The sequence below is a fragment of the Aythya ferina genome (assembly GCF_964211825.1).
Source record: "Aythya ferina genome assembly, chromosome: 5".
Lineage (NCBI taxonomy): Eukaryota > Metazoa > Chordata > Aves > Anseriformes > Anatidae > Aythya > Aythya ferina.
Genome location: NC_140301.1, coordinates 5,577,545 through 5,595,770, shown reverse-complemented (window position 1 = coordinate 5,595,770; position 18,226 = coordinate 5,577,545). Strand labels below are relative to the sequence as shown.

Here is an 18,226-nt window from a genome sequence, read left to right as displayed (position 1 = left end):
AACAATATTTCTATAGGATTTACCAGGAAAATATATCAATAATCATAACACATCTCTTAAGCAGAGAAAGCCAAACCCGATCTAAAACTAAATGAATCAGGTGCAATTCTGAAGAAGATCTGGTCTTTTAAGACAGAAAATCCTTTTGAAGTAAATATAGGAGAAGGTTTTAGAACAGCAGAAAGAAGCAAACTCAAGTCACACGATCTGGCAAAAAAAAAAAAAAAAAAAAAGGCTTTAGGAAGTTGGACTATGTGTGTTGTAGTCCTTGAACGAAAGAAAGGAAAGAAAATAATAGCCTGTATATGCACAGTTCTATGCTGCTCCTTTATATGGAACTTTTGATAGATAGCCTATAAAGCCCCAAGAATAATGAGGTATCCCTAGGTCACTGCAAGGGTACAATATAATGAACTATATTAACCAAACAAAAGGTGTGACCTTTTTATACGAGTAGAAATGACTATGCTAGCTTTAAACAAGTTAAAAAAAAAAAGTATTATCCATCATAGAGATGTGGTGACATTGATTAGTATTCAGATTACCCATGAATGCTATCATGCCTTTTCTGTGTTACTACTGCTCCCCAAGACAGCTGGATAAAGGCAGTATGCAGTGCATCTACTTGTGCTCCGGTTACAGGTTTATGCAACTGAGATACCCTCAGAAGGGTGAGCGGGTAGGGAAAAGTCTGATGGCAATGAGCACAACAAGCTATTGATCTCGGTATTAATTTCAGCATTTGTTATAGTGAGTAAGCTATTCAGTAGAGCTAAGGCTGATCCTAGTGCAGGGCTGATGCTTTATAAAATTGAGTGGCACGCTTAAACAAAGGAAACCTACCATATATTACTTTATATGTACTTTAAGCTTTAAAATAGTACTCTATAGAAACACTCTAATTTTAAAGAGCAAGAACAAAGAGTTGAGCATTCCAAAGCAATCATTTCCAGAAGTTTTTATTGCCTCATTTGAGACACATTTTAAGGGGCCTGATTTCATCCTCTGGTTCTTTTTAATTTTATAGAGGTCATCACTCAGAATTTTTTGAAAGCCAAGACTCTTGTAAGTATCTGAGGTTGGCATCCAAGGCACTGGGACTCCAAGAATCACTGGTCACTTCTGAAAGCATTAACATAAATGAAATGCCAGATCAAAAAGGGATTTGGCAGTCTTCACTGATTTACTAATTAAAATTACTCATTTTTTTTCCACTAGTAACATCATAGGCTTCCATAGGCTACTACATAAAATTGCTTAGAGGGCAATGAACATTTAAAAGTAGAATTTTATCTTTTAGGTCCCAGCAATTTGAAGTACAAATACCACTGTAAGTAACAGAGTACCCAGCTATTAGCATGCTTTAAAGATGACCCCCTCAAGAGCCCCATCCATATTGATACCAGCCCTCTTCATCAACGTTATCATCTAACAGGAGTATTTCCATATCATATTTTTCACTTCAAAAATTCCAAGTATTAAATTCAATTAGCATTGCAAGTAAAACCCAAGTAAAATAACATATAGTACACCTGAGGAAAAACAAACAAACAAAACACATGGTATTACACAACAGAGATTAGTTTAAATACTCACCATAACTAGTTTCAAGATCATCATGCAGGACAGCATTATTGTTTCCACACAGTCCATGCGTTTTGCCCAGGTACTCTGGTGCCATTTTGATATACACTGCAGATGTACCGTCCCAAGCCAGAGTAAAGGCATATTGATGCCTGACTAGAAAATACCCAGCTAGTTTCTGGATGTGTAAATTTCCAATAATGTAAGGTAACCGTAGTCTGTGAAACAGGACAGAATCAAAAAGCAAACAGACAAACAAACAACTTATAATGAAGCAATAACACTGTTAAAAATGTTACTTGGCAATTTAATGATTTCTTCATACATCTTAAAACCACTAATGTAAATACTGAGTAACTGAACTAAAAGCGATGAAGTTGCAAGTAAGAGCCAAAAAAAATCGAAAGGTGAATGTCAATAGTTGTATTTCTTGATAATGCATGCTGCTTACTTAGATATTGACTTTCATCTACTCTGTAGATGAGGAGTGCTTATTACAGCTGTAGTCTGGAAAGTTTTTAAGCTACCAACAAATAAGTCACCTTGTTTACATCTCTGTTATCAAAACTGTATATATTAATTCTATCATTACAGCCTCGGAAACGCAAGTATGATTACCCAAATCCTTTATAGGTCACTTCACTGCTCATCTTTATTTGTTCATCTCCAGAAAAGAATAAACTAATGGACCGCTTGCAAGAATAAGGAGAAGAATGACATTCAGGATCATTATTCACCTGTCAAATAAAATTATTAGTGTCAAAGTTAATATTTAATTAAATTATTCATAAGCCACCTGCTACACAACTAATACTCGCAATCCCACCCTCAGCATGTGGACAAATAACTCTACTCTTCCCAAAAACGTGAGTAAAATTTTCCATCCTTTTGGAGCGGTCTTTTCACAGCAGCAGCAGGTTTAGAAAGTACACGACAGTTTTCTACCAGCTATTTATATTTTGTGAAAAATTAATTAGTAGCATATATTACTTTAGAATTGGATACAGGTTACATTCCAGACTGCCAGACTATCATCTCAAATTATTCTTAATCTCCTAAAATTATTGCATTATTTGCATGTTCAATAACAGTAAAAGGGGATGTAGAAGTGTACTCCCTTACCTGTATAGAAAAACTCTGTTCATCTAATTCAGTATGTCTCACAAGTGCATATGTAGATTTCCCAGAAAAATAGTAATACAGTCCATCAAAAGTTTCAAAATGATATTGACCCCACGTTCTGCATATATGATCTCTTTCAGCACCTGTGTTATAAACTAACAAAAGGAGAGTCACTTGACAAGTACCGCTGGTTTTTAGATTTAATCTGTAGTTGCGATGTAGCTATACCATGATGTATCATCACAGAGAAGAGAAGGTAGGAAAAGTAGTGGAGGAAGAAGTAACATTTAGGAAAAGGGTAGTCATTCTTGCAACTGTTGGAACCTGCATGCAATCCCAGAGGCCCGCTCTTTTCTTTCTACACACCTGTCTGACATCTTGGTCCACTTGCATTAAATCGACTGCAGTTGCAGAGTTCTTTGTAGACACACTCACCTCCATTAAAACATGTAAATGAACCTGAGTGGAAAGCCAAGGCACATTAAAAATAAATGATAATCTTCATTCTTAAGACACAGTTCAGCTACTGATTTTAACTCCCAGAATGCCAGCTGTTAGCTTAGAATTTAAATGCTGTGCTAGCCTTGCTATGATACCTTTTAGTTAGTTTGACATACTTTTAGTCCATTTATTTAGTTAATAAATAAAGTCAATAGATATTACAAAACAAAACAGTATGGTGCTTATAGCCCTACATAAAAGAATGCTGCAAACATTGCATGGGTAAACTCTACTGGAATAAGAGCATGCTACCCTAGAAACACAGATGTCCACATCTCATCTTTCAACTGTCTGCCCTCCCTCCAGGTTGCAGCTTTTATGTACACTAACCACAAACACTCTCCATAAATGCACATGCCTGTACTTGTTTCTAATTTTATTAGACACAAACTTTTAAGAAAATAGAAGAAAAAACTTATATTACAGAGAAACTGCTGTACAGAGAGTAAACTTTGAGTTGCAACGGCAGGTGTGAGTGGAGAGAGAGACAGATATCTGTTTTATTGCAGGGAAGGTGGTACAAGGGGGCAAGGTATACATTTTTTTGTATAAGTCAGCCAAGTCAAGCTTTCACAGTGCAAGGAAAGGTGCACACAAGCAGAAACAAGCTTCTTGCTACCAAGTTCAGATGTGGTGATGAAATGATTGAATTGAATTGAACTGAAATGATGAATACTATAGTCCTTCTTAATTTGTAAAATAAATATGCTAATATTTAAGGACAAGAACTAAGCACACAAGTTAAAAAATATTTCAGGAAAAAAAACTGAAGTTTCATCCTTTTTATTTTATTTGGCCTTAGAAATACAGTATTCTTAAAAATAATCTCAGATGTGAATTGTGTAAATGATGTCCTGAAAAACAGAATTTACAGAAAAGGACCTTCCACTTCAGTAAAACACTGACTGACAATCAACAAAGGTGTAGAAAGAAGGCCTAACATTACCTTCAGGGTTTTGAGAAAGCTATACTAAATAGAATTTAAAGCTTTGTTGATGCAGGCAAACTCATCCAAGCTCCACTTCTGACAAACACTACAAAATTTAAACAGAATTAGGAGAAAAGCCTGCTAAAATAAAGACCACTGTTTTATGATTGCATGGGTCACCACACCTTTAAGTTTTATTCTCAGTTTTGTCTTTCACTAAATATACAAACATCAAAAGTAGATTCTAAGCTGCTATATAGAACAGTTGACATGTTTTTCCATAAACTGATTGTAAGGTAACAAATACTTTCAATCAAGGCAAGAGCTGAACACTGACATCCTACTGCTATTGAATGGATGCTGAATTCCCCACCTCAGCAAGAACAATATAAATTAAAGTGGCTTTTCCTCCCTACTTCTTCTGTCCTTTTGTAGAAATCTCATTTTCTTGATGGATTAACAATATCATTTTCCTATCAACATATTTTATAGCAAATATTTAGTTTGTCTTGCCAGCATTAGAGAACTTGAGTAGAGACACCATTACAGTAGCCAGTGAGTAGGTGTAAATAAATCTGAAAGCAAGATGCATATGAATAATACCCTGTGAGAGCAACCAAACCTCTAACAACAATCAGAACTGTAATTTATTTTTAATGAAAACAGGATAAAAATGTTATAAACGATCTTGCTTTTCATTTTAAGCCCCTAATTTAGCTTGCACAAGACTTTCAAATGCATCTTTAAAAACTCCCATGATTTGTGTATGGATCTACCACACACAAATCACTTTGAGATGTACACACCATGTAATTGCACACCCAACATCTAATTCACACCTTAACTTGTCAGTATTTATGAACTCAAAGCTACTAAAACATTTTGCAAGGCTACCTCAAATTTCATTATCAGCTATTTTACAGAAGTATTACAAGTGCAGAAATTTCTTGGGGAAAAAGGTCATGTTTAAAGTTTCTTCTGCTTTGTGAGATCCTGGAAGCTTAGAAGAAAGACTGTGTGCTCACAGATGATTGTAATGCTAAAACGAGGAAGACTGCAAGAAACTTACTTCATTAAGTAAAAAGAAAAAATGTATCTTTCATGCTCATCTACTTTAGGCTAAATGTTTCTACATATTATCATCTTCAGTTTCAACCTTACAGAATTCTTTCTTACTAAGTCTACCACAATTCGCCAGTACAGGATTTTATTTCTGGTATTTCCTACAACCATTTTTATTTGCAAAAACATAAATCCAATAACTTTCATATGAAGACTTTTTAGATATCCAAATGATTAATGTTGATTCCTTTGTTTTCAACAATCCTGCTGCAACCTCCTCCCCACCTGGCCAGTGCGAGCTCAGTTTAAAAAAAAATAATGCAAGCACCGTGTATAAAAGTCCCTGCTTATTCTGACTGAGCCATCTCATTTACATACTCACAGTGACCAATCTTGTCACTAATGCAAGAGCCTTACTCCTCTTGTCAAGAAAGGCAGACATTGATCTCTTTCATCTAGAGTGTTGTGAGACCTGTGTAATCAGAGCTCAGGTCTCTGTTCTTTGCTTCTCTAAGATTATGCCCTAGTGCCTGTTCAGCTACAATAATCTGCCATTAGACTGCAAGTCATGTTCCTCTTAGCTGTAGACGAAGTTAGCCCCCTTTTGATGTTTCAGGTTGAATGATTCCCCTTTAAACACGGCTCAGGTAACCTGCTTCAAGCTACGCTTATTTCAATTGTGCATACAGTCAGCTGATGTGGAGATGTTTGCTGTAACCAAGAAGGATGGCTCATGATCTCTTTCAAAGAGAAAAAGAGAGTTATTCAAATCCAAATTAGAAATCAAATAACTCAGTAGGAGCATTTTTTTTTCCTTATGAAGTCATCTTCTATCTGTGCATGTACAATTCTAAAAACATGATAAATATAGCTGTTGTATCTACTTATATCCCTTTTTACATCACTGCAGAGTATCTTTCTTTCCACATCATGGAAGGGTTCTGTCTACAAAGATGAGTAATTATTTAGCAGGTAATAACAGAAACAGTGTTGATTCCAATCATATCCACTGATCTTGCTGCTACAAACAGCATGGCCTCCTTTAATCAGGAACTGGGTGCATCCATTTCTGCTCAATTAACATACCTGAGGAAGTATTTCTATCAGCAATAAACATCCCATAACCAAGGGCTCACTTAGGTCTTTGTCATTAAAGGAAAATAAGCTCCCTAAATAAGATCACCCATATGATCTTTCTATCACAAGTAGACAGCTCTCTTATAAGGAGAGGAAAAGCATTGTACCACTTGCAGAAAGGTAGTAAACATCAAGCTTAGGCCGATGTTAAAAATAGGGGAGGTTACAGAAGATTTTTGTATCCTTAGTTTACTGGAGAATGACTGCTATCAAGTCTTTAGCTCCTCTTTTCTCCTTTGATATTATGCCAGTTGAATTCATTGGGTTGGAATCTGAAAATCAGTGAGACTGGTCTAGCATAAAGTGGTAAGCCCCAATAATAGGATTCTATTCCAAGCAACAGGGCAATTTCTAACCAATGAGGCCACTACAACCTCCAGGTCACCCTGATAGAATGGCCATCATCAGCATAAGGATGGTGTTGTAAAGTCCTTTATTGATCAGGGTGAAGATGAAGAATCATCTTTTAAAGGTCTGAGCTCTTATCTGCTCTTCTCATTCCTTAAATACTCCAACAGTCTCATAACTACTGAACAGGCTGCATACCTATTCAGTATGTGAAATAAGGTCACTTTAGTACCTTGAGTACCTGGATCTCTTCTTTTAGTTCATCCCACTTCTTATTGTTTCAATGTCAAGCAATTAGTCACAAAGAGAAGTGAGACTGTAATTCAGCCTGTTTGCACTGTGTTTCCTAGAGATCAGTGCCCAAGCTTCAGAGGTGACTGCTCATGCTCTCTAAAAGGAGATGCTTGAATGGCATCACAGACCTGACAACAGTAAATTCTAAAATCCATTTTGAAATATTGCATAATCCCACTCAACTCTGGCTGGCTTCTGAAGGGTTCTTCACCTAGGCTCTGATCACAAGTTCTGCTGATTTTATATAGTAACTGATCAAAGGCAACTTGCATCTCTGTCAAAATAAGCATTTACTTTGCATTATTATTATAGAGACTATTTCTTTTGTGGCTGTATATATGTGATATTATGCCCAGTTAATTTATTATAGATTCTTACGGTACTGTTGCTCTGATGAGTATACTTTGGTTGTCAACCAATTATAAGTCTGGATTTTCTCACTCAAGGTTAGTTCTTCTGATTTACTAACACAGTTATGGAGAGGAAAAGGACAGCTGAACGTAATTTATACTATGTAAAGCCCTTTAGCATGAAGTGGGATTCATCCAATAAAGAATAGCTCTCTTCTCAGAGCACAAAGATATCTGCAAAGAAAGGTATCTGTATCTCATACAAAATATAAGATACTAACTCAAGGAGACATGCAACTTAAAGCTTGTACAAATGTAAAAGCAAGCCAAAACATTCAAGAAGATGTCTGACATGCACATTAGCAAGAAAATCAACTTTAAAATGCTTTATTTTTAACTATGACAGAGCAACTGGATTCCTACCATTCAAATTTTGACCTCACCACAATACACCATTATCATCACTATATTCTTGATTCTTAAATTCTTGATTGCTGTGGACCTTCATTTGTCTGCCTCCCCCCCCCAAAAAAAAAAACAAAACAAACAAAAAAAAAAAAAAACACCACACATTAGAAAGCAGAATTCCAACATGAGCAAGTGCTTGTTACTGTTATTTTTAAGACATGGCATGAAAACTGTTTAATGCAAATCAGCTTCACTTCAATCAAATTCAAGTATGGAACATTTATTTGGAGGAGATCTCAAAATGAACAAGTTTTACTTAAGCTAGGTATGGTAAAAAGGTCCAGGCTGTTCCTTCACGTTCTTCTAAGTCTGCCTGTTAACAAACATCGGTCCAAAGATGGCTTAATACCTCTTCAGAGTCACTTGCAGAAATTGTCTAGACAAAGACTGTACAGTTTTGGGGATCCTTAGAAATATGACTTTTAAAAATTCTTATGCAATTGTAGAGAACTAGAATGGACCAAAAAAAAAACAAACAACAAAAAAAAAAAAACACCAACAGCAGGCTGAGATCAAAAGAAGCATCAACTAAGACCTAATCTCATATCACAAAAAATAGAAGGCATGCTTAGAATCAAGTACTTTAGCAGTCAATATTCTTGAAACTTCGTATTTCGTAACTGCATAATTTCCACTGCACACTTTCTCTAGAATATTTTCAGGTGCTTATGGCTATGGGGAACTCTTTCATGCAGTATCTTTTATCCTTCAACAAAACAGTCTTTGAAAGCATCTACCAGTAATGGCACAAGTTTCCTGAGGCATATGGGCTTCAGTAGGATGCAATGCAGCCTTGGAATGAGGACAAAGATCTCATTACACTAGGAAGTACAGTTTTCTTCAAGATTCTGAGGTGATTGAGTAGGATGTAATTTTCATCTTTTACTCAGAGCCTTCCAGTTAGCTGCAGATTTTCTGTTACATTACAACTCTTGACATCGGTTTTGGAGCACACATAAGGAACAAGCATCTTCTACAGAAATGGTGACCTTCAACGTTAAAGACTCATGCCTCCTGCAGCATTTCAACACAAGAACATTTGCAGCATTTAACTCATTGGGAATTTTCAGCAGTAGTTTCAAAGTTACTCCAGAAATAATTTGTGTTGTTCTTCCCAATGCCTTCATAGGGTTTTCTTGTTTTTGTGGTGCTTGTTTGTTGTGGTTTGGTTTGTTTCATTTAGAATGAAAAACAGATTCATATGGAAGGTAGTTCCAGCTTTAGCTGCTATGCAAGCTGCATGTTAAGCACTGTCAATTACTGTGATTAACATTTGAGAACACTAATCCCATATTTTTGGGGTACAAGAAACTAACAATTTATCTCTTGATATTAACTCATACTATACAATTTTTTTTTTGTTCCATTGACAAAAAAAACATTAGACTACTTCCTAAATTGCCCATATTTGGCTAATAGAACACAATAGTAAAGAGACAGTGTCTAATCAATCGTGTACCCAGCATACAAGAAGTTCATACGAAACATAGCTTTATCTACACAGACAGCTGAAGGAAGCAAGAACAAAGGTAATGTAACAAAGAGTGACTCCAACAGGACTAAATAAGAGTCTGGCAATGAGTTTTCCAAGTATGCTGCAGACTGATTTTCAGAGACATCACAAAACTAGAGAAAGATGGTAACTTACCTTGCTGGTTTAAAAATGGAAAAAATAAAATAAAATAAAAAAGCTTGCCTATTTCATATATCTCCAAAATGGTGCAAATACCAGTCCATGGACAAAGCCATAGCAGCTTGCATCTCTCTTCAAACTGGGAGAACCAAGATTAAACTACTGTTCTAAGCATTTAGAACACTTTATCAAAATTATTTCAAGAAAGCAGAATGGATTGGTCTTGGGTTCAGTTTTTCATACATGCTTTTCACAAACATGCAACAGAGAATTTACTTGGATTTTAAAAGTTAACAATGAAATACCTACACTCAGAAGATTATCAAGCATAATAATCCTGATTTTCTTTGCCTGCAATTATGGACAATCATCAGTTTTTAAAGCTGCTTAACATTTTATTGCCAAAGCAAGGACATCAGAAACAAAGTCTTTATGAAATATTTGGACCCATAGAAATATGTTGGAGAGAAGACAAAGTTCATTCTATTGCATTTACAGAGGGCAACAAAACGTTTTTTTTTTTTTTTGGTCATAACATCTTCCTTTAAAAGCTCAGACGTGATGATTTAGCATGAAATACTTGCTACTCTTTTCATTATCATTTTTTAGATTTGTTCTTTACTTGCTTAAATATTAGGTCTACTTAAGAAGTGATTTAAGCTCACACATGGACTTCCTGCAAGAGTTCTGTTAAAGTAGCATAGTGTATCTTGAAAAATCTTTTCTCCAGCTGGCTTGTCTGAAGCAGAACATCAAATCCACTCGTGCCATTAAAAGAATTTTTCACACAGCAAGAAATACAACAAACCAAGTAATTCTACACTTATTCAATTATAGTAACAGATCTCGACATTATTCGCACATCTCTTTGGAAGCTGCTTTATTTGCTTTGAAAACAAAAACAAAGAAGTAAACAAGAACTTAACAGAGAAAAGGAAAAAGCTACTTTGTGGTCAACAAGGTGGTGCAAATCAAAGGCAGATGGAGTTTTACTAGTGTAGAAGGCTGCATTTTTAGAGCAATTTTATCATAGAAGATGCATGTACATGCACTATTTGCTCATTGACTATAGAGGTTCCACAGTTCCATTCAAAGGTTCCATCCTTATTCAAATGAGATTATCCTTCTTTAAGCCATTCTATTATTCTCCTACATTCTAATACATGCTTCACAGAAACTTCTGAGAACAGTATTTAATAAGGACAGATATTGAAGCTTTTAGAGATGACAACCCTAATCACAACTGGTAAGAATCCAGTCCATCCAGTCTTCAGAGCATTTTGCACTATAAAACCTGCAGATGCAAATCCAGATGATATACTACTAGGTAGGTTCTACATCCAGTACAACCTACCAGGATTGCTGAAGAGAAACCTGAGGTTACTCAACTAAAGAAAACTACTAAGCTACTCTGAATTGCTGTGAATCATCGTTCTCCTTTGTGCAGGACAAGCATGAAAAAAAGTCTACTGAAGAGCTAACACAGCAGATATTTACCCCTGAGCAGAGATATTTAAGCCTGTCCACTTTACTGCTGAAAATAAAATGAACCAAACAAGCAAAGATGCAAATTAAAGTGCCCACCACCTGATGGCTTAGAGGAACTCATCCTGCTAACCTATGGACTGCACACACAAAAAACACCCATAGATTACATCAGCTAAAATATAACAAAAAACATCAGAGCAGGCAACAGACACAAGTGATTTTACAGCACCTAGGCAGCAAACCACTCTTTTAGGTATATCAGTACAAGAGCAGATTGCCCTGCTAGAAGCTTTGTCAGAAAACACAGCAACTACAGACAGCCTTTTAAATGATCAAACCAGAATCACATATTAACTTAAAGCTGGTCAAGCCTCGTGATAAATGGCCATACTTCTGTAGTCTTTTGAAACCAGTCAAGGTGGAGCCCAGTTATGCAGAGGCCTGTATTAGATTTGTTAGTTTTTCTTCATAGGAGTAACTAAATCATGCAGAAGATGCATTGAATTTGTTTCATGTAGAAACTTTAACTTACCAGACGGTCCACATTTCATACTGTGAAATCTTCTCTTCTGAGACAAGGATAATGTAGTAGATGAAGCATTATGAACTGCCATTCCAGGCTCCTTTCAGAAAGAACAGAGTTATTTAAGCAGCTATAACCAAGAGTTTAAAAGTCTCTTCGTAGTCTACCAATCAATTTACCATTTTCAGTAAGCTCACTACTTAATATCAACTTAACAAAAATTCATCAAAAAAAAAAAAAAAAAAAAAACATATGGTATACTTAAAAGAATAGTCACTCGGTAATGACTCCAGTCAAATAGTATCAAAGCACATTATGCCTGAAGACAGCATGCAGATTCTAAGCCAGCTAAGCCAAAATACCCCAAATCGCCTATACACTTTCCATATTCCCTTCATACACCCCCTTCATATTCCCTTCCACCCCCAACAGATAAATGCTCTATACCAGCACATATACTTACCATTATTCTCAATGTAAACATTCTGCCATTTTGAAAATTCTTCCACTGTTACTGTTATTTAAAATCATTTACAATATAGGCATGCACAAATCACTAAACATTCTCATTCTACGTTTTTTTTTAACACCCAAATAAGTTTTCAAAAATGTTTCATGTCATATTAATCTTCCCAAGTTGTTCTAACACTCCAAAAAATATGACAAAAAAAATTGTTTTCTTTCTCCAATGCCTTCAAACTTCAGCAGCAGGACATCTCAAATTTTCTCGTATGAATTATCAATATTGTGGTGAATAAGTTTTCTTTCTCCAATAAATCACCCCTTCAGAATCCTAATGATTATAGCCCACTTCACTTTGTAATCACTTCCATAAGTTGTCACGTGACAATACTTGGATTCTGTTCCCACCAACCTCTCCAATACCTCCACTCTTGCCATATTCATCTATTAATCCAACTTCTACTTCATCCTTTCATGTCCCACCTATCAATGGTGTCAATCACAGCCCCATCACTCTTTCAAAACTCAAATTATTTACAGTAGCACTTGTATCACTTCTGAACCAGGAACAGACTTAATCTCAACCAAGTCCCATGGCAGAAACTTGCACCAATACCTTGGGCCAAGAGGGATGAGAGAGAACCCACAGGACAGCTGTCAACAGCTTGTCAGTCATGGTCACTATGCATCTGACAGGTAAATTGGAGGAACAACATTTTTGTTAGACAGCTTTACCCAAGGACAGCTCACCGCTAATGGCATGGCATGGGAATGTAACAGTATCTTCTCTTCTTATAGGGGCAAAGTTTTAGCACTGTACTTCAAATTTATGACCTCGGCTACTCCACTTACAAAGAAGCAGCACTACTTTAAAAACTAAATATTTATACACAGAGCTGATGTTGATATGATTTTGGAAGGTCCTTTGAACATCCATGGTCAAGGAAACTTGTAAACAAAACCAACCCATCTTAAAGGAAACAAATTAAAAATGGCAAGAAGAAGGACAAAACAACTATGTAGACATTGTTTTACTATTTTCAACAACTTTTTTGGGGGGGTGGGGGAGTAGGAAATAATAATATCCGAGAATTGGCATGTTACTCTAAACATATTTCCATATCAGCTCTTGTAGAAAATGTGTTCTAAGGAAATAATGTGTGTTTATTATGCACATAATCACTCCTGCAAAATTTACTAGCCATCATGCAGAATGGAAAGTAATAACAACATGGATCTTGCTTCCAAATTTCTTTAAAGAGTTTTTCATAACTTAAATATCTACATCTCCTTTTTAGAAAAAAAAAAAAAAAAAAAGGAATACATTAAATTATAGAAGACAATTCAGCCTATAATCCATTCAGTAAAATGGATGAGCAGATCTATTTAGACAGTTTACACATAATCCTATAATATTCTTGTCATTATTATACTGCCATGCTCATTACAGGTAGAAGTATGCCTTCGAATTAGCATACCTTAATTAAAAATGTATTGCTTATCTTCACAACAACCTCCTATCTCTGTTCTAGAATTGCCTACATCTAGGGTAAGCAACAGGTTTCTCAAGTCAACGTGACCATTTCTATTCCTGGAAGATAGAGATAAGACTTAACTTATTAGAGATGCATTTAATTACATTTGTGTAACTTATATACTGCAGTAACAAATGTTACTGACATGTCATTTTATTTCTTTGTCTACTTCACCTGGGAATTTTAAAGAGCAACAGCTACATCCACACAGTGGTTATATTTCAGTGATGTACTCTATATATGTACTCTATAAACTACCACATGATTATAGTGATAAACATGTTAATATCTGTACTTTAAGGTTTTTTTACCTATTAGTATAGAGCATTAACTGATGTAAAGAGTGATACAAGTAACCAAGGAAATATTTCCAACAAAATCATAAACACCAGCTGTGCCTATGTAACTTCATCTGAGGATGTTAGATTATTTGCAATTTTCACATCCTGAAGTTTCATCATACCAGTTTCTCAGTCCTGTGCATGACTCTGCAAAGCACTTGTAACACATTAAGTATTTTCCATGTTTTAAGTATTCATTTACGTGTTTGACTGAGAACTGATCTTAGAAACTATATCATCACATATGTCTTCATGAACATGAACTCTACAGAGGCTGTAACCAGCACTTAATGCTGCTGTGCCTCTTCCTCTCAAGAAAGCTTACGGAATACAAAAACATGAAAAATAGGTGAAAATGTCTTACTCTTCATTTCAGACAGTTCAAATGGCTAGAAAACTACTCTTCACCATCACTATTATTTTTCCTCTCTCCTAAACATATTTCTTACAGAAGATTCATTGAAAGATTTATCCTCAGCAGCCCAGCACAGAATGAAAACAGTGTACTAGTATATGTTGAATTCTTGGGGGGTTCTCAATCTGCAAGCACTCGGTCTTATCAGTGGTTGATTCTGTTACCCATTTGCAACTATGAGGCATGTTTCTCTCTCCATTGAGGTTTTTCCCTAAAACAGAGGGGAGAAAGCAGAAACAAAAGAGATTCCTCTGTGGAGCCACGAACAAGGGCTACAAAGCCAACTTTCCTTTTCCCACCCTCAAACAAGGGAGTGGGAACCACACACCCTAATTACATTTCAGCAACATGCCATGAATGATACAGTTGGGTTGCCAAGATAAACCACATCCAAAAACCAGTACCCGGCTGTAGTGACCCGATACCATCAGCTCATTTACTTTTACAGAGAACTGAGAAGGCTCACACAAAGTAACTGCTGCTGGATGAGCCAAATCAGACCTCAGCTTTCCTCAGAGCAAGAATACTTGCTGTGACACACAACTATTTCTGAATGGACTGAAGCTCTAGCTACCGTCTTCCCTCTCTACTTAGCACTTGAAAGCTTAAGCTTTGTTCTGTTCATGACTGACATTCCTTACAGCAGAGATAAAAGATGTTCAATGCTGCTTGAACAAGTCCTGAAGAAACACAAATGGTGAAACAGTCACCAGAAACACTGGAAGCATCATGGTGATGTATGCATCTGTTCAGGTAAGATATGAGGAACTTCATCCAGACGAAAACATCTCTCAGACTGGAACTAGTAACCACTCCTCACAGGAGCCTCACTTCACGCCAGCGCTAGGTGGGAAACGCAAGGCACCATCTTGGGCAACAAACAACAGCATCACATCACCTCTTGGGCCATGGTCCCCCTTTTGGTTCTAGGTCACCAACCACAGGAGAAGGATGCTGTATTCCCAGGTGACTTCACAGAGAAAGGCCAGACACCCTGGCAGCCTCAGCTCCCCCGAGGGGCACCACAGCCCGCTCCCCACCACCTGCCACTCCCTCACAACACCCATCCTGCACTCCCTACCTGCGTGGCCACGATGAAGCCATCCCCTCCCCGAGGTCCTGCGGCGCTGCCTGTGCTGAGGGCAGGAGAAGAGGACACAGTTTGCTCAGCTCGGGCTGCCCACCCCACCCCAGGCTGCACACAGCAGCGGAGGCGAGGAGAGAGCCCCGCTCCACCAGGCTGGCTCTTACCTGAGGAGCGGCAGGTGCCCGTCGGGAGGGAGCTGCGCCCTGGCTCCCCACGGGGACAGAGCTGGAAGGCAAAGGCACCGGGTTAGACGCCAGCCCTGCCCGGGGTCGCCCCGTCCTCCCTCCTGCCCCCGGCTCGACGCTCACCCGACGGCAGCCAGGCGCACAGCAGCGCCCCGACGAGGAGCTGAGCCTCCATACGGACACCAGCAACGAGCTCCCCAGAGCCGCAGCAGCCCTCAGCACCGATACCCAGGGCTGAGCCCCACCGGGCGGGGCGGCCGGGGGTTTATCAGCCGCCCCCGGCCCGCCCTCCGGCCCCGGCCCTTCCCCGGGCACCCGGCCCGGTCGCCGCCCCTCGCCCCGTACCGGGGCCTGGCTGAGCGGCTCCGGCCCCCCACGTCTCTTTTCTCTTTTTCTTTTTTCTCTTTCTCGGCTTTCTGGGTTTAAGAGGCGCTCAGTGCCTTGGCAGGAGCTGTGAGCCGGGGGTCTCTGCACCACCGCTAACGCGGACAAAAAGGGGACTCGACGCTGCTGCTGGAGGGAATGTCTCTTGGTTAAAGCCCTCGGCTTCCACACAGCTGTCTGCATGGGCAGGGAAGCCAGCAAACCGTGTTAGTGCCTAACACACTGAGCATTGGCCCCGTTTCACTGAGGGAAGTGCTAGAAGTTGAGTAACCACATGAGTGAGACACGGGAGGGAGCATGCCACTGAGGCATCGTGATAATTTCTTTGGCTTCTGATAACTCTTTGCTACTACAAATTCAGTCTTGAATGTGGAGCTCTCTGTAGACTCTTTTCCAGGTTTATTCTTTCTCCTTTTTCTGGTGACTTAATTTTCTGTCATTGCTAACCTTCCTTCAGCTATTTTTCTTCCCTCTTCCCCTCTCTGTTGCCTTTTTTGTTCTTTTCCCTTTCCCATCTGCTGCTGTCTCTCCCCGTCATTCTTCAGGTTTGCATATCCTATAACAGAAGCTTTAGAAGCTGCCCATACCAGGTGAGAAAGTGTCTCAGATGAAAAGGAGCCTTTTCTGACTGCTTTGGGAAGTCTGTTAACAGCAAGTCATTAAAAAGATCTCTTTTCTGCCTTTGTAATTTGTCCCTGTGGATTGGATTTCTTGCTGCAACAAGTGTTTCATTTCTAATGAAATGATGGAAAACTAGCGGTGTTGGGCACTGAGAAGTCTCCTGCAAAGGCTGGAGGGAGTGCATGTATGAGAGATGAAAAGGGAGACAGAAAAGATATTATTTAACTCCAGCGCAGCATTTTGCAAATAACCTCAAAGAGATTTTGCAGATTTTTTCTCTACCCTCGCCTCAGAGCAGAGCCTATCTACACCGAATGCACCATGCTTGGCTTTGGTGCACTCTCTCTGTTCCAGATTACACTAATGGAAGTAGAGAAAGTAGATCAAAAGCAACAGGAGTCAGTTTACACAACAAACATTTTAATGTATTTCTTCGCCTTCTAAATGGGCTGCCTGCTGTATTCATATTCCTTTAGTGACACAAGTAGCAACTAAGAAATTGAACTAGTTTAAAGCTAATTTAGATGTAATTTAATTTCTCAACATGAGGGATTTCTTGACCAAAACTAATAAGCAGTGTAATTGTACCATCTTTTAATATGACATGTTTGAAACAATGGAAACTTCAGAACCATCTCATACATTTTCTGATTATTAAGCTTGCTGTTTTGAAGCACGGGATAGCTTTGTGGGTTTGTTTGCTTTGTATTTATGTATTTTAATCCTGCAAAATATAGTTATATGTTTAAAAAGTCACTTTCTTTCAAATGTACATAACTTCCAGCTGATAAAAGATCTATTTCTGTGGAAGTCTTCTAGAAGTGATTGTCTAGCAGCAACTTAAAGTTTGGATGTAAATTTGAAGGAAACGTACATGAAATTTAAAAGATGTAAAATGCTTTGTATCTCTTTCCTTCTGTTCTCAAATATAAAACAATTTTGTTTTACTTCTTCAGGGAAGCAATAATACAGTGGTGTGTATGAAGCTTGGATAGAATAGCTTTTCAATACTGTGCAGTACTGCAACTTACCTTAGGTAGCAGACAAGTGATTTATGTACTAGTTGTACTTCTGATTTTGTTCTCTGAAAACAGCTGGTGAGTGTGTAAGAACACAGGCTTATAAAGCATTCCTCCCTTTCTTGTTCCTGGCACCTTTATGAGTAATGGCTAGTGAATACCATTGACATGTTTCTTTACAGCAAAGCCATCTTCTCAAAGGGGCAGGAGCAATTTCTGAAGGAGCTGGTGTAGCTGAAGAAGGTTTTCACATTGAAATAATATAACAGATTCCAGTTTGCATTTGGCAGTCTGGAATCATTCATTTTTTGTCATGGCTTTGTATGCATTCATACAAGTTTGCACCCCATTGGAAGGAAGAACAGGGAAGCTACCTGTGCTAATGTAAACCGGGGTCTCTCCAGTTACGAAGGTAAAGCTGATACTGCTGTGAGACTAAGGAACTTGGTCTCCTCCTCTTGCTTCCAGCCTGAGTTGTATAAGTCTGTGTTATCATGTACTAGATTATGGAAAGTAGGAGGGGAACCAGCTGAAGAGAAAATTACCTAAATGACATTAGTCTGAAAGAGGCTTCTTTCGGGCACTCTGAGTTTGGTTCTTATTCATTTACTCAAAGTAGGCACTTCAGGGCCTACAGGTATAAGCAACGCTGGTGTTTTCATGGGAAAGGCTAGTAGAAACAAATCAGCCTTGAACACCCAACTAGGGCAAATCAGTCTCACTCAGCTTACCTAAAAAT

The 18,226-nt window shown here is 38.1% G+C and overlaps 1 protein-coding gene across 1 annotated transcript in view; it reads right to left on the bottom strand.

Moving 5' to 3' along the window:
- The window catches only part of OTOG (otogelin), a 106,941-nt gene extending 91,230 nt beyond the window's left edge, over positions 1 to 15,711 (bottom strand). The window contains exons 1-8 of the mRNA XM_084521940.1: positions 15,587 to 15,711; positions 15,443 to 15,503; positions 15,273 to 15,327; positions 11,448 to 11,538; positions 3,073 to 3,165; positions 2,707 to 2,861; positions 2,203 to 2,321; positions 1,597 to 1,802 (exon numbers count right to left, since the gene is read on the bottom strand). Coding sequence (XP_084378066.1) covers positions 1,597 to 1,802; positions 2,203 to 2,321; positions 2,707 to 2,861; positions 3,073 to 3,165; positions 11,448 to 11,538; positions 15,273 to 15,327; positions 15,443 to 15,503; positions 15,587 to 15,638 — 832 coding nt within the window. The 5' untranslated portion in view covers positions 15,639 to 15,711. The remainder of the gene's footprint in view (positions 1 to 1,596; positions 1,803 to 2,202; positions 2,322 to 2,706; positions 2,862 to 3,072; positions 3,166 to 11,447; positions 11,539 to 15,272; positions 15,328 to 15,442; positions 15,504 to 15,586) is intronic.
- Between the last annotated feature and the right edge of the window lie 2,515 nt (positions 15,712 to 18,226).